The 25,948-nt window shown below is 38.2% G+C and overlaps 1 protein-coding gene across 7 annotated transcripts in view; it reads right to left on the bottom strand.

The window, feature by feature from the left end:
• The window catches only part of FANCC (FA complementation group C), a 264,563-nt gene that overhangs the window by 151,580 nt on the left and 87,035 nt on the right, over positions 1-25,948 (bottom strand). For 5 of the 7 annotated variants that reach the window (XM_058695498.1, XM_058695504.1, XM_058695505.1 and 2 more), the window contains 3 exons: positions 16,087-16,329; positions 14,180-14,264; positions 8,542-8,636 (listed from right to left, as the gene is read on the bottom strand). In XM_058695498.1, coding sequence (XP_058551481.1) covers positions 8,542-8,636; positions 14,180-14,264; positions 16,087-16,251 — 345 coding nt within the window. In that variant the 5' untranslated portion in view covers positions 16,252-16,329. Of the gene's footprint in view, positions 1-8,541; positions 8,637-14,179; positions 14,265-16,086; positions 16,330-20,504; positions 20,629-20,913; positions 21,041-25,948 lie in introns of those variants that run through there. The other 2 variants (XM_058695501.1, XM_058695500.1) reach the window with 2 other exon arrangements.

The raw sequence follows: 25,948 nt of genomic DNA, 5'->3' as shown, positions 1-25,948 counted from the left end.
TTCATGTTCAGCAGGAAAGATAAAAATCTAATTCCCCAACCATGGAAACAAAAGGTGTAGGACTGTCTTTCCAATGTGGGCTATAAGTCCATCTTGATCAATCACTGTGGCCAGGGAAAGGGGAAGGGTGGTCTTGGTTAAGCAAGGTAAGACTAACCTTAAGACCTTGGTGCAGTGAGTCTCACCTCAGATGCACAGTGCACAGCTGAGAAATGCAGGGTACTAGAAGAAGGTAAGAAAGGAGGGGCGCCTGGGTGGCTCAGTTGGTTGGGCGTCCGACTTTAGCTCAGGTCATGATCTCACAGTCTGTGAGTTCAAGCCCCACGTCAGGCTCTGTGTTGACAGCTCGGAGCCTGGAGCCTGTTTCAGATTCTGTGTCTCCCTCTCTCTCTGCCCCTCCCCTGCTCATTCTCTGTCTCTCTCTGTCTCAAAAATAAATAAAAACATTAAAAAAAAAAAAAGAAGGTAAGAAAGGACAGAGATAGATACTGGGAAAGCAATTAATTACTGTCCACTGTATGTGTGAATACAAAAATTCAAAGAAAAAGATACTAGTTCTATGTTTGTTACTTTGAAAGTAAAACCAAAACAAAAGAGATCACAGTCGTACAGGATTGCCAGTGTTTCTCCAGAGTAGAGGTATGGAAGAGAAATCTCCAGCATCTCCAGCCTTGTCCCTGAATTTTACCTTGCCTCTATTGTCTTACTAACTGACCTCAAGAAATATGATATTTTCCCTTTTAAATTGCCATTTAAAACTTGGGCAATAATTCTTTCCCGAGGTTTCAACATCTGAACTGAGCCAAGCTAGCATTTTCAAATCCCAAACAACACGAAAATGAATAATAATAGAAATTATCTACAGTGTAGACACAATCACATTTCCCAAGTACCAGTGTCTGTCCCCTGACTGGCCAGTCCCAAGTGCACTTGTTCCAAACCTACTTTCTCCTCTAAGCCCCTTACCTGTCTTGCAACTTGCTATATACAATACCAGCATCTCTGAAACCACTAGTTTTCTAAAAAGTCAGGACTGTAGAATGCCTTGACAATGATGTGTTACACCAAAAATAACAAAACATACAATTTGGGGTTCACTTAAAAAACACTGTTTATTTGATTCCAATACAAAGAAAACCCTCAGAGGAGGGTTTAGCCTTTTTGCCTAATTGGATGAGATACCCACACACATTAGGGAGAATGATCTACTTTACTTAATCTATTTAAATGTTAATCACATTCAAAAATACATCACAGAAAAACCCAGAATAATGTCTGATGAAATATCTGGGTACCCCATGGCCCAGTCAAGTTGACACAAAATTAATCATCACAGATCAATGAGACCAATGGAGAGATTTAGAATATGTGCAAATACAAAGATGCTTGACTTATGACAAAGGTAGCACCATCTACCGGCAAGGAAAGAACTCAATAATGGTGTTGGGACAGTGGGTATCCGTGTGGAAGCAAAGTGAAAATGGATGCCTATTTAGACCATACAAAGGAACCGTTACAGGTGGACCACAGACCTAAATGGGAAAGGCAAATCAATACACTTTTAGAAAATAATATGGAAGGTCTTCATGACCTTGCAGTGGGGAAAATCTTCTTAAGCAAAATACAAAATTATTAACCACAAAGGGAAAGATTGATAAATTTGACTACAATAAAATTTAAAATGTCTTCCTTAAAAGAAAATAAAGAAATGTAAACACAAACCACAAGGTGGAAAAAAATAGTCACAATAAATATAAATTAAAAAAGTGCTTAGATTCAGTACACCTACAGAATTTCTACAAATCAGTAAGAAAGACAACCAAGTAGAAAAGTTATTAAGAAATCTGAACAGGAATTCCACAAACACGTGCTCAACTTCAGGGAAATACTTCAGGGAAATATTAAAACCATAATAGACACTACCACATGCATCTACTAGAATAACTGAACTTTAACAGTCTGACAATGCCAAGTGACCAGGAAGCTACGGAACTCTTACACATTCATCATAGCAATTTAAACTGGTACCACCACTGTGGAAAACAACTTAGTATGAGCTAATACAATTAAAGATATACATATTAAATAACCTACAATTCCATTTTTTTTTTTTGCATGCTCTTTATTTTGACACAACAGGGCATGTGCAAGGCATGTTCACAAGTATTTGTTTGAAGTTATGTACAAAACACATGCTTTCCTTCTCCAGCTGCTCTTCTTTTCCTCTGTAGTTTTTTTTTTTTTAATTTTTTTTCAACGTTTTTTATTTATTTTTGGGACAGAGAGAGACAGAGCATGAACGGGGGAGGGGCAGAGAGAGAGGGAGACACAGAAGCGGAAACAGGCTCCAGGCTCTGAGCCATCAGCCCAGAGCCTGACGCGGGGCTCGAACTCACGGACCGCGAGATCGTGACCTGGCTGAAGTCGGACACTCAACCGACTGCGCCACCCAGGCGCCCCTTCCTCTGTAGTTTTTTATAAAATACATGCTTTGTGGGGTGCCTAGGAGGCTCAGTCGGTTAAACATCTGGCTCTTGATTTCAGCTCAGGTCATGATCTCATGATCATAATCTCACAGTTGTGAGATCAAACTCCACATTGGGCTCCATGTTGAGTGTGGAGTCTGCTTAAGATTCTCTCTCTCTGCCTGTCCCTCTGCCCCTCCCCCTGCTTGTGCATGCTCTCTCTCTCTCTCTCTCTCTTTCTCTCTCTAAAAAACAAAACAAAACAAAAAATAGGGGCACCTGGGTGGCTCACTTGGGTAAGCGCCGACTTTGGCTCAGATCATGATCTCACGGTTCATGGGTTTGAGCACTGCATCAGGCTCTGTGCTGAGAGCTCAGAGCCTGGAGCCTGCTTCAGATTCTGTGTCTCCTTCTCTCTCTGCTTCCCCACCACCCCCCCCCCCCCCCGCCCCAGGCTTGTGCTCTCTGTGTGTGTCTCTCTCTCTCAAAAATAAATAAACATTAAAAAAAATACATGCTTTGAAACTTGGATATACAGGAAAGAATATTACAGCAACTCTGTTCCTAATTCTCCCCAACCAGAAACAAATTCCCATCAAAGGTAGAATGGATAAACACACTATAGTGCATTGATAAAATGGAATACTCTACAGTAGTGAAAATGAACAAGTGACAAATACATCCAAGATCATGGGTGAACCCTACAAACATCATACTGAACAAAGTGAGTTAAGCACATAACAATATATTGCATATTATTTCATTTATATCAAGTTATAATCTTAAGCCAAACTCCATAATTAAGTGGTAAAACCATAAAGCAATGTAAATAAAAGCTAGACTAGTGGTTACCACCAGAGGGGAAGAGAGGAGCACAGAAGCAGGAAGGAGCACCTGGGGGCAGGGAGCTTATAAGAGGCAGGTAATGCTCTATTTCCGGACCTAGGTGGTAGTTACAAAGGTATTTATTTTGCAATGATTTTTAAGCTTGGCATTTATGCTTGATGCACTTTTCTGCACATGTGTTAGATTTTAAAATTTAAAAGTTATGTGGGGGCACCTGGGTGGCTCAGTCGGTTGGTTGAGTGTCCAACTTCGGCCTGGGTCATGATCTCCCCATTCGTCAGTTCGAGCCCCACGCTGGGCTCTGTGCTGACAGCTTGGAGCCTGAAGCCTGCTTCAGATTCTGTGTCTCCCTCTTTCTGCCCCTCCCCTGCTCATGCTCTGTCCCTCTCTGTCTCTCAAAAATAAATAAATGTTAAAAAAAAAAAAATTAAAAGTTATGTGGGTTTTTTTTTTTTTTTTAAGAGGGATGAAGTAGAAGACTAAAGCAATACATGTAGCATCTGGATACTGCTTAGCATTACACTTTGAAAGGGAAAAAAGACAAAGTAAAACCCTTTTAACTGAACTTACCCCTGGTATTCTGTTGTTTTCTTCTCTTCAAAATAAAAATTACAGAGGTATGGTCTTGCCCAGAAGGACAGGTATCTCCTAAATGTGGCAGGCCTGGAGATCTGCCCCTTGGGTTATAAACTCTCAGAACAGACTTTAAATCCACTACTGTATCCTCAGCTTCTGTTATAGTGCCTGACAAACAGTAGGTGCTCAAAAAATATCTGTTCAATTGATTCACCAGTAAAACTAAGTTTTACAAGAATCAAGTATTCTGAAAAGATGTAAAAGAGTCCTGTGACTTCAATAAATCTCTAAATTTTAAGAATAGCCACTGAGGTAGTTATTTGATGGTACATTTGAGGTTACCAGTAAAACTTCAAAAAAAAACACCCCACATTGTATTAATATATTTCCAACATAACATGTTAACATATGCTAGCATATGGCCAGCAAGTAATTTTAATTTCATCTGTTCTTTTTTTTTTTTTTTAAAGATTTTATTGTTGTAAGTACAATATGGGGCTTGAAAGGACAACCCCAAGATAAGAGTCACATGCTCCACCAGCTAAGCCAGCCAGGCGCCCCTTATTTCATCTCTGCTCTAAAAATACAACTTATACAACTCAATCTAACATTTTCAAATTTAATAATCTGAATTTTACTAAAGTTTAGAGTTTACGGAAGAAATTCTTACTTTTTGACTTAGGCTGTTTCAATCACACTTGTGATGCTCCAGGAATACAGAATGACCCAAGATTTTATTACCACAATTAGAACTGCTTAGCACATGTAGCAGGCACGAGATAAATAAATGCTCATTGAGTGAACTAACAAATGTTATTAAAATATGACTTAAAAACTGAGAATTAACTGAGGGTTGATGGGGAGTGGGGGGGTGGGTGATGGGCATTGAGGAGGGCACCTGTTGGGAGGAGCACTGGGTGTTGTCTGGAAACCAATTTGACAATAAATTTCATATTAAAAAAAAGAAAGCAAATAAAGGTATAGAAAATCAAAAAAATATATATGACTTGTATAATTTTCAGAAGGATATTGGATGACAAGTTACATATACTTAATGTATAATATGTCCTTCTAAAACTTTTAGGAAGAAAATGTCACTTCTAAGATAAATGTATATCCAAGACAAGTACAACTGATTCACAAACCAACAAACATCTTCTGTCTTACTGCAATTATGGCCAAAAAATATACAACTGTGTGGGTACTGATTTGTGATAGGTATATGCAATTAGCTTTAGACTGTTAAAAGTTAAACAGTATTATTCTTATACATGTTTTTATCAGGTAATATTACAGGCATGCCTGATACATTGAGGAGGGAAACTGTTTTCCCAATTTCATATGCCCTCGACCCCTCCCTACTAGCATTTTCTCTTCAGGGTAAAGCATATTCAGGACTTCTCAATTTCAATAAAGTCAACTGTATGATCTGGTCTGGCTACCACCTCCTATCTCCCTCCTTCAGGGCTAAGTTTCTTCAAAAAGTAACCAAAGTTTATCATCTCCACTTCCTTACCTTACTACCTTCATTCCTCAAACTATAGCAATCTGGCAACTTCCTTGCACCTCCCACTCAACCCATTCCCACCCAGGTCATTCCTCCTAGAGGCTAAATCCAAGCACTGCTTTTCAATCCTTACCTTGCTTTATGCTCTAAGCTGCCCTGTCCAATACAGTGACCACTAGCCACACGTAGCTACTGAACACTTCAAATGTAGTGAGTACGATGAAGGAAGGAAGTTTTTAATTTTTTAAATTTTAATTAAATTTAAATTTAAAAACTGACACTTGGTTCAGTCATAAGTTTCTCTGTAACAATTTGGGTATATGAACCTACTCTTTCAACTGTAAATTTTGTGAAACTGAAATACAGATCAAGAATTTCCAGGGAGGGGCACCTGGTGGCTCAGTAGGTTAAGTGTCCAACTCTTGATTTCAGCTCAGGTCATGATCTCACAGTGGTGGGATCAGTTGGGCTCTGTGCTGAGAGCTCAGAGCCTGCATGGGATTCTCTCTCTCCCTCTCTCACTCTGCCTCTCCCTCATGAGTACCAGTACTCATAGTGGTACACTGTCTCTTGCAAAATAAATAGACAAACATTAAAAAAACTCCCAGTGAAAATTAGGATGTAACATGTAGATGTAAAATGTAAGTGTAACACACACACTGGATTTCCATGACTTAGTGCAAAAAGATTATAAAATAATCTCGTTAATAATTTTTATAGATTATATGTTGAAATGATAGTATTTTGGAAATACTGAGTTGCATAAAATATTATTAAAATTAATTTCATTTATTTCTTTTTGTTTCTTAAAGCAGCTACTGGAAAATTTAAATTATCCATGTAGTATGTATTTTATTTGCATTGGACATTGCTGCACCATAGCATCAGATATGAATGACCACTCATTCCTTCTCAAAACACTGCTGCTTCTCTCCTTTACTTCTTTGACTCCCTGTTTTTAACCTACAGGGTAGCTTATTCTTTCACTCACTCCCTGAATGCCAGTGTCTCCCAGGGTTGTCCCAGGCCTTTTCCCTTTCCCATTGCCCTGGGCAACCTCACCCTCACCCAAGGCTCCACTGTTCCCATACCCTGAAGACTGTCAACCTTCTAAGTATAAATCAGCTCTTCTCCTAAGAAGGGTATGCTCGACTCCACCTACACTTAAGCGATCTGCACTTAGCCTGCCATTACACCTTTTGAATATTTACCTCATTCATATTATAAATCTGGCCCCTCTTCTCCATTTCATTCAGGGCTGCATGATTTCTCACTTGATCACTACTATAGCTTCCAAAATGCTATCCCTGCTCCTTCCAAATCAACTTCCCTTTGCTGTTAAGCTTCTAAAATTCACACCTTGCCAGATGATTTCTCTGTTTAAAATACTTTGGTTTCCCCACTGACTCAAAATAGAAGAAAAACTTATTATTATACATAAGGTTTCATGCTTCATCACCAGCCTTACAAAATCCCAAGCTCAAGCACATCTAAGTACCTGTAGTTCCCTGAATATGACATTGGCTTTCTTGCCACCATCTTTGTGCGTGCTCTTTCTGCTGACAAGAATATCCTTTCCTAAAGCTCTATTCCTGCTCTCCTAGTCATCCTTCAAAATTCAGTTGATATATTACCTCCTGCAGGACACATCTCCAAACCCCGAAGTCTGAGCAAGTGTCCTCTGTGTCACCATCACACCTATATATAACTCTGGTTACCAGTCTATGAATTCCCTGATGCAGCAGGAATTAAGTCTAATTTAACCTTCCTCTGCTATACTTTGATATGTACCTATTGATAAATGGATGCAGTATTAAGGGAAATCCACAGAATAAAATATAAGGTAAAAATTTTAAAATAGGCTAATGAAGTCATGAGTTTAAATGAAGAAAGTTAGTCCGATCACCCTAAAAACACTTTATTAGATGGCCTATTTCAGAACTTCATAAGCTAGCGAATACAAACATATATTCTAAATAATCATTGAAACATCAACTATAAAAGCAACAATTAAAAAGATTAAAGACTAAATACGTTATTCTGTTGATACAGCCTTGTTTTTCATAGCTTTTCTTCCCTAATTCTACTTAAATCACCTTTCTTCAGTTCTTTACAGTAACTTACCTTCCAGTTAAAGTCTGCACGCTTTCCTTCCCTGATTCAAACCTTTTCACTTCTACTGTCCCTTCAATTCTTCTTTCAATCTAACAGTAAAATACAAACACTGTCTTTGTCAGCTCAGTAGGCAATTTTGTACAAAACAAAGGAATAGTAAAAAGCAGTGAATGGAATGATATCACCAGTCAGACTGATAGACAAAACCATATGCACCTGGGTGGGTGATTTCATAATACTAAGCAGCTAATCTGAACCATATGCATACTAAGTGGAGTCTGACAGGCATCAGCAAGTCCTTAGGGTTGTTACAGCAGGACAGTGGGGGGCATGAGAAAAAAATCAGGCAACTTGCTAGTGGTGAGGGTAGCCACAGCCCAGCCCTACAACATTCGCCAACTTGTGCCTGCCCTTCAAGAGACAGTAGAAACAGACAGGGGGGTGCAGGAAGCTGTCAGCTACATGCACTAGCACATTTGACTGACCGATTTGACAGTGTAAGCAGCGGTAGCCAACAAGCACCAGGTGCTAGTCTGAGCACCCTGGCCTGGATACCAACTTCAGGACATAAAGGCAGCAACTGAATTTTCTGAATTTTTGTTTTACTACAGATTAGATTCCAAGAGACGCAGACAAGTACTTAGAAATTATGTAAGTATTTAAACTAGGTTAGTAGGAAAAATAAATAAATAAATAAACTAGGTTAGTAAGGAAAAACAATTTTTGAAGTATACCAGTTGCTTAAAGGAAAGAGAGAACATTCTTTTAATTACCTGAAAGTAACTTTACAAAATCACACATTAGTTAGGTCTTCCAGGCAAGGGAAAGTTCACCTTAAAGTCCACTATCTTCTGGAATTAACAATCAAGCAAAAATGAAATCTCTTGAATAACTTTACACCCAGCAAGATAATGGGACAGTGAAGCCTGTATTTGAAAAATTTTCTAAAATGTCACAGAACTGCACTAGTAAAGCAGCACATTTAAACAATCAATTTAATGCAAAGCAGTGCAGGACAAGATTTACTCTTACCCGTGTCCAGGAGTTCAGTTTCAGTTCTTCAGAATTCTGTGGTTCTTTATTAATCAGACAACATAAGCACCATAGTAGAATTTTTTGGCTTTCATCTGCAAAAAGAAAAACTAAAATTAGGTTTTAGCAAATACAAAAAGATAATCAGTATAAAAAATTTTTAAACATTATACTAAAGGAAATATATTTATCATATTTTATGAAAATATCAAACTACTAAAGTTACTGAACAAGCATCCAGGACCATGTGTGAAACTTTACTTTGCAGGGGTTTTTTATTCTTGTGGTTTTGGGATCACTATGCTTAGCTCTTGTGTGGTCAATCCCTTTCTGATAAAGCCAGAAAAGAATGATGGAAATAACTAAAAGAACTGGGCTTTTCTCAAGATCATTTCTATCAAAGCATATTTCAAACCATTAGTAATTTCAACCTTTTTAAGGCAATACAACTGTTACAGATAGTAGTCTACATTTCTGTCTTACTCTTTTAATTTTCTAATTTCCCAAAATACCCTCACTTGTTTGAAAAAAATTTAACAAAATGATCATTTTAAAATATATTTTGTTTAGCACTAAATGGCTTGGATAAAATAGAAGCCTCTTACATGTTCCTCATTCTTTACTCTAAAATTGAAAACGTTACCAAATATGTATTGAAAACACTGAACTTGGAAATCTTATACTTGGCAAGAATATTTACTCAGTGAGCCATTTTCTTTTTCCTCTTTTGGTAACTGAGTCCATTCCAATTGGAGATTTCACAACACAACTGGGAAGCAAGAATGATGCCTCAAATGGAAGATGTCAGTACCTAAACTAGAGCCAAGAAACTATGGCCTTTATTGGACAGCCATTGAGTAGAAGAAGCTGAAGAAACCAAGCACCTGGACTCAATCCACTGCAGAATCACCTGCTGCCCTTGACCTTCTTACCTTCTGCAATCTCATAAACACAGCATTTCTAAGGGTTACATTAACAAGAAATAAGGAAAATACAAACTACAGCAAGCTACCTCTGCACTTTGAACCACACACCAAAGGACACTAATAGTAATTTTTAAACCCATTTTTTCACCATAAACATCATAAGTTTGTGCTCTTCTGGTAATACCTCTGAACAAACTTTATCAGGCATTATTCTGAGGGACATTCATTTTTCTTTTTCCTAGTTTTTATTAGCTCAAATACATCACTGGCTTGCCTATTTTAAGTTTATCTCACAAATCATGTAATTTAACTTTTGAAGGTCCTAGGATTCTTGAGGTTGAACCAATGTCACTGATTAAAACTGTGACTGTTGTACTTCCAATGCTTTAAATATTAGAATAAATTCTAATTATCTTCATGTCACAGGGTATTGGGCAGATCCCATGATATGCTTACTACATAAGGCTTCCCCTGTTAGAAAAAATGCAACCCAACGGGGAGCATTTCCAAAAAGCAGACACTCACCTCTAAGAGAGGAGGAGGAGGAGGGAGAGGAGGAGGAGGAGGGAGAGGAGGAGGAGGAGGGAGAGGAGGAGGAGGAGGAGGGAGAGGAGAAGGAGAAGACAAAGAAAGAAAATGTTATTTTATGGAACTTAAATCTAATAGAATCTAAAAATGGAAGTTTTCCCTAGGTGTTGAGTTGAGTCTGCACATTTAGTTCAACAAATGTATCATTTTTTAATTTTTCTCACAAAAACAAAAAAGAAAGAGAGCAGCCAGAGAAATGTTCACCCAATCTTTAGGAGGTGTCTTACTTTGCTCAAAGTACTGAAATTCACTGAAATATACTGCTAATGAGTTTACTTTGCTGTAGGTATTTACAGGTAGGTGCAAGCCATCACTTGCTATTCCTGAGTGCCTCCAACACTCACTACAGGGGAGAAGGCATCTGTCAGGCTCCTCCCCTAGATCCAGAGTGGACATCCTGCAGGGCAGTTAAATGAAATGGGAAAATGCCTGGGATTCATCATGCAAGCAGTCACTGACAGCAGATCTTCGTGCAAATTTGGATTCTAAAAATGAGTGGAAGGGAAAACAATATACCAACATACATTTGCCACCTAATATTTTATTTTACTTAAGTTTATTTATTTTGAGAGAGACAGAGACAGCATGAGTGGGGGAGGGGCAGAGAGAGAATCCCAAGTAGGCTCCATGCTCTCAGCACAGAGCCCATGCAGGGCTTGACCTCACAAAACCGTGACCTGATCATGACCTGAGCCAAAACAGAGAGTTGGATGCTTATCCCGACTGAGCCACCCAGGCACCCCTATTTTTTGATATCTTGAATTAAAATTCCAAATGAAAAGCTAAATTAATTCTGTAAACTTTATATCTGTAATTTAAAAGTGTGAAGGTAGCATTTTTAAGACAATAAATATTTATTATTTTAAGCTGCCAAGCTTAGGTGCAAATTGTTATATAGCAATAAATAGCAAATAGTGAGGTTATAACTGTTACATGCTTAATCGTGAGGGCAGAACTAGAAACAACAGGCCAGAATTCCAAGAAGGTGAAATCTGTAATTTTATGCAGAGAACAACCCTGAATAAAAGGTGTACCTTCCCTTTCTATTATGTTTTTTCTGGTCTCTTTGTGGTGTCTTTACAGTTCCAAATTTCCTCCTTCCTTATTGTCTTTATCTCTGATCCAATTCTCATTTAACATTACCAGAGGTTTACTTCTTTCTTTGATAGAAACTGTCACATTTCCTGTATTTAAAAAGTGATTTTGATAAAATTTAAAACCATAAGAAAAGATCCTTTCCTGGACAATGTCCAACTAGCAAAACAAAAGTAGCAACATAGGCAAGACTTGATTCACCATGGAGTTCTGTTGCCTGTCAGTCTCCACTAAGCTCAGAACCAAAGGCACACCTCAAACAGGAAGCTCAAAGTTCAAAACGTAACACAAGCTTTGAAACAAAAAGAGATGGAGAATTTGTTTCTGGTTGTCAGAGGGGCCCAATGTAATGAGGATAGGTGCTAAGGAAAGACCACAGACACTTACAAGTTTAAGACCATAGGGATAAATCAGTCTAGCCTCTCACTTTTACAAATAAGGAATCTGAAACCTAGCAAGTCTGGCAGCTTGTCTCAGAAAAATCCCATCTCATTTACTGTCCCCTAAGAGTTGGCCCCAACTCAAACTCCTTTTTCTTTTAGCTCTTTGTTCATGGCTCCACAACACAAGCCATGCCTGAGTCAGGCTGATTCGCTGAGGTCTCTCTTCTGACTGGATGCTTCCAGTGGGCAGAAATTATGAGCCGTGTTTTCCTAGGCCTGGCATATTGGGGAACAACAACAAAAAAAAGCTTAGCAAATATCTGCCCAGTGAATATATACTTCATGTGAGGCTGGCTAGTGTTAAAGCCAGAACTAGACTACTTCAACCACAATGGTGTGATCCACAGGCCAGATCATCACAACAATGCAGGCTTTAGAGGGGTGGGATCCTGGCTTTTATCAGTTTTACATTATGGGGAAAGTGATTTACTTACTCTAATCCATAATTGCCTATCCTGCAAAACTATCAAGGACTCGGGGCACCTGGGTGGCTCAGTTGGTTAAGCGTCTGACTCTTGATTTCGGTTCAGGTCATGATCCCATGGTTTCCTGAGTTCGAGAGCCACATTCAGCTCTGTGCTGACTCTGCAGAGCCTGCTTGGAATTCTCTGTGTCTGTCTGTCTGTCTCTCTCTGCCCCTCCCCACCTCACACTCTGTCTCAAAATAAATACACAAAACTATCAAGGACTCAGATCCACTCTGCAATCCACAGAGAACAGTGCCTAGCACAACATCAGCAATGCCTCTCATTCCACTTCTTTATTGTATAGCACAAACTTTCCCACATCTTAACATTTCTGAATTAGAGTTGTATTCTACATTCACCATATACACTTAAAGGATGTAGTATTTATTTTTCTAAAAAGTGGCTATTCAATGTGTGAAGTATCTCACAATGGATGGTGCCTTTAAATGGAGGAAAGTCAACAACTTCTTTTCCTTTCTCCTGCCATTAGTATCATTGGTCTAGCTCAGTGTTTTTCACATTTCTGGTCATGACCCATCCGGGGGGTTGTAAAAATAATTTGGGGTCATGAAGACTATTTTTAAAATAGTATAGTGAATGTGGCTACACAAAATCAAAACAAGCATCCTTTCATGAAATGTGTGTGTGTATACACGTCTGTGTGTATGTATGTATGCGTATATACATGTATACATGTACAGAAAATGTATTTCTGGTCAAGGATATTTGAGAAACACTGGCCTAGTCAAAATATATGAACTTAGGGCAGGTATGTATGGCCCTGGTGGGCAAATACAGTGATGACTTGGCCATATTAGATCAAGAACTTCAACAAGCTGGGGAAGGGTAGGGGAGGAAGAGTCCACTCAAAGGGGAAGGGAAGCAAGAGGACTAAGTGGAGAGGAAGAGGGACAGATGAGGGTTGGGAAAGAGTGAGTGAGTTTGTGTAGTGCATCCATGTATATATGCTCCCGGGACCTAATGCAGCCCTGTCTCTTCCCCACTGAGTTCATGTTTCTTATAATTATTTATGATAGGCTAGGAAAGAGAAATTGTACAATTCTTTAAAATATCATAGGGTAATACTGACTTTGTTTTTTTATTCTCATCTCATTATATTATGCAATTAGTCTTTGACTTTAAACAATATGAAAAGTAAATATTAAACTAGCCAAGTCAAGGCAATAAACCTCAACTGTACACCTTCAGATGTGCCTCCTCCACCCTGTTGTAGGCCCTAGGATGACAAAAAGAACTAAAACCACAGTTCCTGCTCTTGAGAGGCATTCAGTCTTCCAGGACATCAGACAGGCAAACCAATAATTACAAAACAGTATAGTAAGTTTTATGGTTAAGGGGGATGTTATCAGCTACGAAGAGACTTAAAGAAGCTCCTAAAGCAGCCCAAGCAAGACTATTTCAAAGAAAGTTTAAGAGGACAGGAGATGAGAACAGAGCTCCAAACAAAGGAATCACATGTTGCAGGCCCTGATATCATGTGCTTTCAAGGCACTGTTAGTAACTTGACCTGGCTACCATGTGTGTGGTGTGGTTGCAGAGGATTATATAGGAAATGAGGCTGGACAGGTAGACAGGAGGTAAGGGAAAGAACACCTCCCCCAATGTGTCCCCAGGTTCCTCTTCACCTTAGGTAAAACCAAAATGTTACCCCTAAATAATGTCAGGGCCATAGGAGGATTCAGATATTAAAGAATGACTTTACACATGGAAAACAGTAGTGTGCAAGTTAATGTGAAATTGTGAAACAAGAAATTATTTCATTATTATAACCATTTTATACTGAATTAAAAATGAAGTTATGATAATCATCTCGAAGAGTCTACTCTATAATATAAGGGTCCTATTTTCTTACAGATCTGTGTGTGTGTGTGTGTGTGTGTGTGTGCGTGCGTGCGTGTGTGTGATTATCTATCCAAACATATATGGACAAGAAAAGGATGCTATCTTTCTAATGGAACAATGAATACATTTGAATAGCTGTTTCATAAAAAATAGGAGAAAATTTATAATTTGAAACTCTGTATTTTGTTAAACAATGCAAAGATTAAAATTATCATTAGAAGTTTATATTTTGAGAGGACAGGCTTTGGATTCTTACCAAATGCTAAAATAAAAGGATTCCAACAAGTTTTTGCCAACAGTTGACCTATTGTGGGAAATCTTTCAATGATCATATTTGAATCCTGTAAAAGAAAGTTACGTTTTGGTCAATAAAAAGACAATATGCAACTTAGAAAGGTTGAACTGACACTACAGGTTGAGGGAGTTTGAATGTTTAGTATGTATTTTGGAAAAGTAGGAGATTCAAATAAAATTTAACAAGTAACCATCTTATTTCATCCTTAAACCACATCACCAAAACTAAAATGTACAGCACATTTATGTAAAATCTTGATACAAATTAACTTTATTTTACTCATACTTAGGAAAGGTCAATTTGTTTAAAAATAACAAAGACTGCATAACAGTGAACAAAATATTGTGAGCAATTAATAGTTCTATGATCCCATGTTTTCAACCTGGTTTTTCACTCTAACATAAGAGAGATTCCTAACTCAGCTTCACTAGGGCTATTTCAAAGAAGGTTTGGGAGGACAAGAACTCTGGAACTTGTAAAAAGAAATAAAAGCAGCCCAAGCATAAAGATATATATCTCTGTTCATTACCATTTCAGTTGCTACATGCTTAATGACATCATACTTAATCTACAACAACCTAAAACCTGAGATGAAAAAGATCAACCAAATAGAAAACAGCTTAAGATTAAAAAATGTACATGCTGTTATACAACTGGCCCTCTCCCCACTTCTTTACCTCTCAAGAAAGTTCAAAAATAAGACCTAAATGAGGTAACATGTACATAAGCTGAAATGTAAGCTGCTGTACCAATAAATTCTTCACATTTGTCTTAGCATCAAGGCCAGCCCTAGACTTTCTGGGACCAATTTAAAGCCAAGCTGCAGAAGTCGAATTATAGAGAAACAATTTTAAAAGTTAGCTTTGGTTGATCACACAGACCATATCTTTCCTTCTAGTTGCTAAAGACATATGAACTCATATCATCAACATGAATAATTCTTAAAATTTCTGACTTGCTTCTTAGATTAAGAGAAGAAAAACGTAACACAAGAACACTTACATTAAATGACAATTTTGCTTCTCATTTTGAAATTACAAAGTAGGTGTAAAACAAATAATATTTTCATAATATGAAAGCATGTTAATTCATAAAAATATCCACTGAAGTAAAAATGAGAAATCATGTCAAAATGAAAATATATCAAATTTTGAACAATACATTATACAACAATAGTGAAGATACTCAAAATCTTAATATTCACCAGAAAAGACCACTTAAAATATTCATAAGAAGAGATCTTAATACCTATTACCTCTTAGTAGAACCTTATCTAGGACAGCATTAAAGAACAACATAAAGAAGCATTTCAGAAAACTTTTCAATATTTAATAGATGCAAAGGTCTTTATTTTTTATTTTTTTCAACGTTTTTTATTTATTTTTGGGACAGAGAGAGACATAGCATGAACGGGGGAGGGGCAGAGAGAGAGGGAGACACAGAACCGGAAACAGGCTCCAGGCTCCGAGCCATCAGCCCAGAGCCTGACGCGGGGCTCGAACTCACGGACCGCGAGATCGTGACCTGGCTGAAGTCGGACGCTTAACCGACTGCGCCACCCAGGCGCCCCTATGCAAAGGTCTTTAAAAGAATCCCAATTCTTACCTGACAACGATTGTCACAGTCTTTTTTTTTTTTTTTTTTTTAAAACTTTACTGGTCAGGAAGTCTCATGTGACAATGTAATTAATCAAGAAGAAAAGACTGAAATCATAAGAAATCAGAGATAAGGAAACCATCCTGTCCATATCACTTACAGGTAATTTGTCTTTCTAATCCATCAGATCAATACTACAAGTTCCTGACCCTAGATAACATTCAAGCTTGGTGAAATGTAGTAGAGATTCATTATTTTGGTCTACTACCTACCATCTCTTTCAAGACTTCATACATCTGCCTCAGGAATTCCTGAAATCGAGGCAGATGAAGGCAGGTGTCTTTCTGGGTTTCCAAAGTGGAGGCCTGGTCCCACAATGAAAGTTTCTGCATCCAAAATTGGTAATCAGAAGAAAAGCCTACTGAATCTTGAGCCATCTTGGAAAAAGGGAAAAGGTGATGTATCTTCACAGCAGCCCGCCAAGCACTGAAGGAAACAGTGGGCACACATCAAATCTATAAGAGAGGGGAAAAATGAAACATTATTTAAGGGATTTTTATTGGTGACTTCATGTTCTACTGACAAGTGAAAGGGGGAGTACAAGGGACTAAAGTAGCGTGATTTAATGGAGTCACCTTTGAATTATTTTAAAATGTGTCACCCAGCTGTAGCTCCAATTTTTACCATCTGAATTTTTTATCAGAGTGATATTACACTAGAAGTCATTATACTTTCACAGACACATGCTAATTATGCACAAAAAGCACAGCTGATAATACTTTATATCTTCTTTTCAAGATAGAGCTATTTTTAAATGTTCTGAACATGAAGTTCATTTGGATATTTTAATGTAATGGGAAATCAAAAACATCCATGTGTGTTAATAATAGTCTATGTCTAAAAAATGTTTTTGAAGTTCCCATGTTTTATATGCATTTCTGGCTTCTCATTTACGTGTTAAAAAAAAATCTCTATGCATTACTGTCCACTGACATTTCTTCCCAGTTTCTCTTCATTTTTTAGAAAAGAGTAAAATAATTCATTCCATATGGATCAATTTGAACAATCTATTTCATTAAAGACTAGTGTTTATGCTTGATCTCAATTCTTTCACGAGAAGAAATACTTTAGTGAAATATGAAAAAATGCAATTATTGAGGAGGTGTACTAGTCCTACATGACAGAAAATAGCTCATAAACTTGACCTACCACATGGGAAGTACATGTTAAAAAGAAGAGTGGAGTTGTGAAGTGAGCAGGCACCTCAGGCAGAGCTAGGTAAATAAACCGCAGGTGCCCCCCCACCATCCCAGCTCCTCACCGTCCTCACCTATAAGAACCACACCCGGCAAAGAAGGGAGGGCTGCTTCTCATCAGGTGCAGGCTTTTACAAGTTCTCCTACTTTCTAGGGGTAGGGGTGATACTCAGTTTTCTGATTTCAAAAGACAGCTCTGCAAATGGTGAGTGAGTTCAAATTCTCAGCAGCAGTAATTAACAGATAAAATGGTCCCAATTAAGTGCCAAAAACATCAACAAAGGGAGTTTCATTACTAAATAAGAAAACAAAAAAATTTAAAGAGATCATAAAATTTGGTTGCAGTGCAAAAAATTTGAGACCAAGTACTAAAAAAATTGTACTAAATGGTACTAAAAATTTAGTTTTATAAAGGACCATGAGGTAAAAAAAAAAAAAAAAAAAGGTTTAGCAATAGTGACAAACGGCACATAATAGCCATGAATCTAGGCCTTCTCCCTGATTCCTCCCTTTCTGACTTCCTGATCTAAGCCATCAACACCTGTCAATTCTACCTCCAAAATAAATACATGATCTCACTCAGCTTCATCCACTTCTTTCCAGCTCCACTGCTGCCATCCTATCCTATCCCATCCCATCCCCATCCCCATTCATTTCTTCCCTAGAGGCTTCTACCTGGTCCCACCTGGCCCTCTGTAATTTATTGTCTACAGTCAACAAAACCAACTTTCCCAAAAGGAAATCAGACCCAGCACGCTCCTGCTTAAAACCTTCCCACCCCAACTTCAATAGCTCCTTGAAAGAAATCCCAACTCCCTGTAGAAAAGACCCCAGCTCCTTGTTGGAGTCTCTAAAGTCCTGCAAAAACATGGCCCACACCCTCCCATTTCCCATGCTGCCTCTCCTCTGCTGCTCACTGTCCAGTCCAGGCTTCTCCTCTGTTCCACCAACACAGGGAATCCTTCCCTGTTTCCGGGGCTTTCTGTTGATTCCTCCACAGCTCTTATCACATCAGTAATTATCCTGGACATTTATTTGCTCATTTAGTTACTGCTTCTTCCACCAGTATATAAATTCCCTGTCTCTTAGAATTTAACATGGGCCTGGGGCACCTGGGTGGCTCAGTCAATTAAGCGTCCAACTCTTAGTTTCAGCTCTAGTCATGATCTCACAGTTCATGAGTTCAAGCCTCGAATCCAGCTCAGAGCTTGATTGGGATCTTCTCTCCCTTCTCCCTCTTCTCTCCCTTCTCTCCCTCACCCCCCCCCCCCCCGCCACCACCTCAAAATAAACAAACTTACAAAAAAAAAAAAGATTTAACACATGCCTGGCAAACAATAAATACTGAGTAAAGAAATGAATAATTCACTGATATTTTTCAAAGTATAGTTCTAAACTGCTGTAACAAAATAACAAAATGCTTTTCCAGATAGAGCAATTAACTTTTTAAAAGATAACTTCCCCAGAAAAAAAATTTTAAAGGCATATCTATGGGAAACTTAATTACTAATATCCCATTTTATAAATATAGTAATAGCTTTTACATACATACACTTACTATGCTCTTGACAATATATTAAATGCTTTATGCACATTAGCTATGTTAATCCTCATAGCAACCCTATGAAATGGGTACTATTATTGTCCTCATTTTACAGAGGCACAGAGAGATTATGTAATTGCTCAAAGTAAGATTATGTAAAAGCCCAAAGGAAGTAACTGCTAGTAAATAGCAGAGCTACAGGTTGTGGGATTTGAATTTAGAGAATCTGGCTCTAAAGTCTGTGCCCTTAATCAAAGAAATAAACTGAAGAAACAAATTAATGAATTTCTTATGTATTTCATACAGTTCTAGATGCAGGTCTGTTTAGATATTTGGGGGCACTAAACTGAAGACCTTTTTGGTAGAAGTGACAGGAAACAAACATTATTTTATTATAGCCAAATTACAAACAACATTTTGCCTAGCAATGGGGATGCATCTGATTGTTTTAAATGCAAACAGTTTTAGACATCATGTAGTGCAGTGGTCCTGATGGGCTGTTCCACAGCATGTCTAGGGGGGAGATGGTGATAGCTGGGAAACAAGTGGTGCCCTGATTGTGAAGGCTAGCAGTGGGGGTGCTGCTGACATTTAGTGCCCAGGAGCCAGGGATGCTGAACATACTGCAATACTCTGGGACAGCAGCTCACGAAGAGAAATGGTCTTCCCCCAAAGGCCAATGACAACCCTACTGCTGCTGACCTAATCTGAACACTCTGGAATGGGGCATCTGTTGATTGGCTGGTTGCATATTCCTCCTCCCTTCTTTCCCTTGAGGAAAGAACCTCTCCTCCCTTCTACAAGTCTTGGTGAGTCTATTAATCAAGGCACGTTGTGGCATGAGCCAAGAGGTGAGGCGGTGATTCAAGTTAGGCAAACCAGACTCTGTGCTGGGAATCTGAGTCTTGAATATATGGACATAAGGATGGAACTAAGTCATTCCAAAGACTCTCTTAGTCTAGATCCCTAAGGCTACCCTACATCACGTCCTTAACAAGGTATAGTTTTAAGCTCTCTTTTTTTTTTTTTTTTTTGAGATTTTATTTTTAAGTAATCTCTACACCCAACAGGGGGCTCCAACTCATGACCCCGAGATCAAGAGTCACCTGCTCCACCAACTGAACCAGCCAGGCACCCTTCAGCTCTCTCTTTAATTCTGTCCACTACCCAGGGGCTTGCCACAAAATCCTTTTTTTATTTTTTCTTAAATTAACCACCATTGACTTCTGTGATTTAAAAAAAAAACTCACAAATTAATATCGTCTAATATGTACTGATACAATATCTAATACAAACCAGATAGCGGGCTGCAGGCAGCAAAACTTTGAAGAAAGAAGGAGAATTTAGAACTGGTTACTGGCCCAAATCATGGAAAATGGCAGGGAAACTTCTGTTCATATTAGGGTACTGGAAACCAGAAGTCCATGGAACAAGAAGGTAATGTAGATCAACGAGGTATTGCCTATGATCAGGGCCACTACCTCATTATACTCTTCTAGTATAAAGTGAACCCAAGCGAAAGCCACTGGATTATCAAAAAACAATGTCTGGTGATTTGCAGAAAACCCCACTTCTCCAACCAAGGGACCAGTGAGTCTTAGTCAACGATATTAGGCTATCATAAACATACTCAAATGGTGACTCCAGCTCAAACTGCACTTTCAGATATGGATCCCAACTGGATCAAATTAAAACCACCCTAGTCACCTAGAATGCAGTTATGAAGCTGGCAGTAAATGTATTTCTCCATAAAGATAACCAGAAGATATGAGAAAGCAGTTCACTTTTACCTCCCTTGGAGGTATCAACTCAGGACACGGTGTTACTACACTGGTCTACCACAGTGAAGTTAGCTGCTAACAGAACCTGGAAACTAAGGAGACATAGGTACCTTACATGTATTCCAGATGGTGGGATATAAATCCCATAAACATACAGGGCCTGCCATTTCAGGAAGTCTCCTGTGATCCAATGGTCCGTGCCAAGTCAGGATATGCCCTTTAAAATAATGATAAACAACAGACTAGTGCCAGTGGTTGCCTCCGATGTGGAGACCTGGGTAGCTGAAAGACAGGTGCAGAAAAGAAACTTGGGTTTTACCATACACCTTTTTGCACCTTTTCAATTTAATTCTATGTATACTAATTACTGACTCAAAATTGTAACCATGAGCAAACAAAAAAGAAAGTGAATAATTGCTATACCTCACACCTGCTAAGAGGCAAAACATTTGGCTGATATATTTGGGATTCTGAACATAAACTGTCTGGGCTTTAGACTGTTTATCTGCTTTTACCTACTTGTCAGGCAATGAGAAAATATGGGAAGGGCCCAGAGCAAGAATCACTGTACAGCTGGTCCATGCTGAAGCGCTCTGCCACTAAGCACATATGACCCAGCAGATCGAATGCTGCCTCAAGTGTGTGTGAAGATCTGGATTCTGTGAAGAGCCTACAGCAGGCCTCAGTGACTTGGACTGATCGCTCAAGCCACAAAGCCGGGTGTGCCCAGCAGCACTCCATCATAATGTGCAAATTATGCCTGCTTGGGCAAAATGCACAAGTGAGGTTTTTGGATGCTATCTGTATGTCTTGCTTTCTGTGTCATATACTGTTTTTTAAATTCCCTTCCCTTTCATTTTTCCCTCTCCTACTAGTGAACCTAGAGAGTATATCATTAGTAGATAAATTTTCCAAAGTCTATAATTGACAGACTATAACAGAGATAGGAAGGGGCACTGACATTATCCAGAATTCCTGGACCTGAAGTCAGAAGCATCAACCAGGCATTACTTCAGATTATCTCCCTTTTCGAAGGAAAAGCTAAATTATGTTAGTTGGAAGTGTTTTAAAAATTCTTTGTGCAGAAAGCAGTAGGTCTGAGTGTACTGAGTAACCAACAAGTGAAAGGTAGTGGAGTTCTGTGGTTTTTGCCCACCTAGCACCCTTTTCCTGTTCCTTCAATATGAGCTCACTCTACTTTTGCTTCTTCCTTTTCCTTCTTCCTTTCCATACAGTCTGAGACTATGGATCAAGGTGTCCACACAGGTCTAACAGATAAGACTAACAGGAAAGAATGCTGTGCAAATAAAATGAAGTTTGTCTCTTTTTCTGACACGACTCATACACAGCAGACTTTTACCCAATAGAGAGAACAGCTTATGATGGTCTCACTTAAAGCACAGGCTATGTTATAAGCGAATTTTGTTTATGATGTTTCTTTCTCGTAACTATTTAATGAGTATTTTTAAATTTACCAAAAAAGTAGACAAAACAGCCAAATGAACTCCTATGTATCCATTAACTAGTCCAAACAATTATAAAAAATTTCCATTTTAAAGCACATCACAGACATCACACCACTTTATCCAAAATACTTTGATTTCTCTTTTTTTCTAAGGATTTAAAAAAAAAAAGAAACCTGAGTACACTCTTTCACACCTAATAAATCCAGCCAAATAAACACAATAAATATCATCCAATGGCCCATCTATGTTCAAATTTCTTTAAAATTTTCCTTCATAATGGGTTGTTTATATTATAATCCAAACAAGATCCACACATTACATATGGCCAGTATTGATATTTCTCCCTTAATCTGTAACAAAATAATGTAAAAATAAGTCTCCCTTAATCTGTAACAGTTGCCCCTCTTTTATTTTTTAATCTTTTCATATCATTTATCCCCTGAAAAAAAAACCAAGCAATCGAAAAGGCTAATAGAATCCATTGTATTGACTAATAGAACGTTTCATACTTGTGTATTTGGCTGGTTGCATTCCTGTGGTGTTAGCTTGTTTTGCTCTCCCCTATACTGCGTACAAACTGAGAGCACAATTTAGAGGTTTTTTTAGATTCAGGGTCAATCTTTTTCCAAGAATACTTCATTTGTAGTGGTGTGTCCTTTGAATTAAACAGATCAGCTGTTTCAGGTACTGTCAACCTAATCCATCCACTATACTTTCCTTTCACTATCAACTCTTTCCTGAATGGTCTTAGGATCCACTGACGATCATTTTAGATGCATTAGGGGTTGAAAAATAGTGATTTTCTAATTTTATCCATTGGCTTATTTTTATGATATTTCTAGATGTATAGAACCCTTACAGTTGTAGGTAGTAGGAATAACAATCTTTTCCTATGGAAATCCAATGTATGTCTGCCCAACCCCGTGAAACTGCCAAAAGAGTTGCTAACTTCACTGACTCAGTAGCATAGGCCCTCTTGCAAGTTCTTGGGTCTCCCCTAGCTTCTCCAGAAATGGCAAATTGCCCTAAGGGTGAAAAGCTGCTAAAGAATGTCTACTCAGTGCTCTGCACTTCCCTTCACTGCCAGGGTCTTAACCCCTTGAGTACTGGGCATCTCTGCAGTTTTCCCATGGCTTCAAAAAATGTTTTATCTGGTTCTTCTAGCCACTCTAAAAAGCTGGAAGTAAAAGTCTATGTAAGTTTTCTTGATTAACCAGGATGGGTGAGGTAAACAAAAGTACAGAATATATTTAAGTGTAAACATACTTAGTAAAATTGCATCCAATTTCAGTTCTACTTCAGATAACGGTAGACTCTGTAATTGAAACCAACCTTCCTGATGAACACTATTTTATATGGTTACATTAAGTATGGAAGTGTAATAAAAAGATCATCAAGAGGCACCTAGGTGGCTCAGTCAGTTAAGCATCTGACTTCGGCTCAGGTCATAATCTCACAATTCATGAGTTCAAGCTCCACGTCGGGCTCTATGCTGACAACTCACAGCCTGGAGCCTGCTTCTTCAGATTCTGCATCTCTCTCTCTCTCAAAAATTAATAAACATTTTAAAAAAAATTTAAAAGATCAACAAAGAATCAGAAAGACAGTGTTAAATTATTTGAGAAAGATCTTGACACATGGGGTTATACAGGCCTAGGAAGGCATTTCTGATCCTGAAGAGGTGGTTAAAAAGCTTTTTTTGTAGGCATTACTTGCCTGAAAGTAAAAGTAGGAGCCCAGGCCTACCAAAGTGAGGTCCTGGTAAACCACCCCACACTTAGAGTTGGTGCCTATGAGGGTACACCCTGGGAGGATAGGTGAAACCAGAAATGAACCAACCTGCGTATACTACAGTCTAACTATGAAACTAAAGCTAAACTAAGGTGGTCCCTGGTTTCTAGGTCTGCTGCCAGGTGCCTGGAAGATGCAAACAAAAATCCTCTCTGAAGGAAAATAACTTCAAGGTTTCTAACTATTTCTAAAAATAATTTTTCAAGTTTTATTTACTTGTTTTGAGAGACAGAAACGGCAGATGTGGGGGAGCGTAAGAGAGAGAGGAGACAGAGAATCTCAAGCAGGCTCCATACTGCCAGCACAGAGTCCTATGCGGGGCTCAAACCCACAAAACCTTGAGATCATGACCTGAGCTGAAACCAAGAGTCAGATGCATAACCCACTGAGCCACCCAGGTGCCCCCCAAAAATAATGTTTCAAATACAACAAAAATTATATAATGAAAGACAATCAACCACACAGGAAGAAAAGAACACACAAGAAAGAACCCCAATGGAGGATAACAAAACAAAACAAAGAATACAGTAGAAGTTCTAAAACTGGAAGAAAAGAAAAAAGGAACTGAAATTAAGAATTCAACAGATGAAGAGGCGCCTGGGTGGCTTGGTCGGTTAAGCGACTGACTCTTGATTTTAGCTCAGGTCATGATCTCATGGTTCATGGGTTTGAGCTCCACATCAGGTTCCACACTGACAGCATGGAGCCTGCTTGGGATTCTCTCTTTCCCTCTCTCTGCCCCTCTCCCGCTCACTCTTTCTCTTAAAAATAGATGAATAAACTTTAAAAAAAGAATTCAACACATGGGTTTAATAGCTGATCAGACCCAATTGGAAATAGAATTAATGGACTTGGAAGATACATCAGAAGACACTACCCAGAATTCACATGGAAAGTAAAAACAATGGAAAACACAGAAGAATGGGTAAGATACATAAAAATACAGCAAGATGGCCAGAAAACATACCTTCAATACAGTCAAAGGGGGAAAAAAAATGGCCAACCTAGAATACTATACCTAACTAAAATATTCTTCAAGATAAAGTGAAATAAAATCTTTTGACACATTGAGAGAGTTTGATGCCAGTAAGCCTAATCTAACTAAAGGATGCTCTTCAGGAAAATGGAAAATGATCCCAGACAGAATTCTGCAGGCATAAGAACAAATGAAAAACAACAAAAATGGTAGATACATGAAAAATTTTAAATTAACATTTATGATATAAAATAAGAATAGTGTCATTGGGGTTTTTAAATATATACAGAAATTAAAATATATAAGAGCAATAGCATACTTGGAGAAAAATAGAGTCAGAGTTCTAAAGTCCCTGCATTTTCCAGGAAAAGGAAGATAAAAGTGTTAAATAATTCAAGTATGCATACTATAATTTCTAGGATATCCACTAATAGAATATCAACAGGTAGTATATAATTTCCAAATTATCAAAGGAGAAAAATTTATAGTAAAAAAATGGCAAGATTGGAGAGAAAAAGGAATACAGAATGGACAAGATTTAAAAAACCACAGGGGTGCCTGGGTGGCTCAGTTGGTTAAGCATCTGACTCCTGATTTTGGCTCAGGTCATGATCTCACAGTTGGTGGGTTAGAGACCCACACTGGGACTGTCTGTGCAGAGCCTGTTTGGGATTCTCTCTCTCACTTTGTCTCTGCCCCTCCCCACTCGCGTGTTCTCTGAAAAAATAAGTAAATAAACTTTAAAAAGAATTTTAAAAAAGTGCACAGTAAGATGGTTGATTTAAACTAAAATATATCAGTAATTATACAATATGCCAATGACTTAAATTCCCAAGTACATCCCAAAGATTATCAGGTTTTTCACTTTTTAAATTTATTTTTTATTTATTTTTTATTTTTTTATTTTATTTAAGATTTTATTTAAATTCCAGTCAGTTAACATACAGGGAAATAATTAGTTTCAGGTGTCCAATACAGTGATTCAACACTTCTGTACATCAGCTGGTGCTCAGCATAAGTGTACTCCTTAATCACCGTCACCTATTTAACCCATCCCCAACCCACCTCCCCTCTAGTAACCATCCGTTTGTTCCCTGTAGTTAAGAGTATGTTTCTCAGTCTGTGTCTCTGTTTTTTTCCCCTTTGCTCATTTGTTTTGTTTCTGAGATTCCACATATGAGTGAAATCATATGGTATTTATCTTTCTCTGACTTATTTTGCTTAGCATAATACTCTCTAGCCTGCAAATGGCAAGAGTTCATTCTTTTTCATGGCTGAGTAATATTCCAGTGTGTGCATGTGCGTGTGTATGCGTGCGTGC

Source organism: Neofelis nebulosa, chromosome 12, assembly GCF_028018385.1.
Source record: "Neofelis nebulosa isolate mNeoNeb1 chromosome 12, mNeoNeb1.pri, whole genome shotgun sequence".
Classification (NCBI taxonomy): domain Eukaryota; kingdom Metazoa; phylum Chordata; class Mammalia; order Carnivora; family Felidae; genus Neofelis; species Neofelis nebulosa.
The sequence above is the reverse complement of the archived record's forward strand: the minus strand, read 5'-3'. Positions and strand labels throughout refer to the sequence as shown.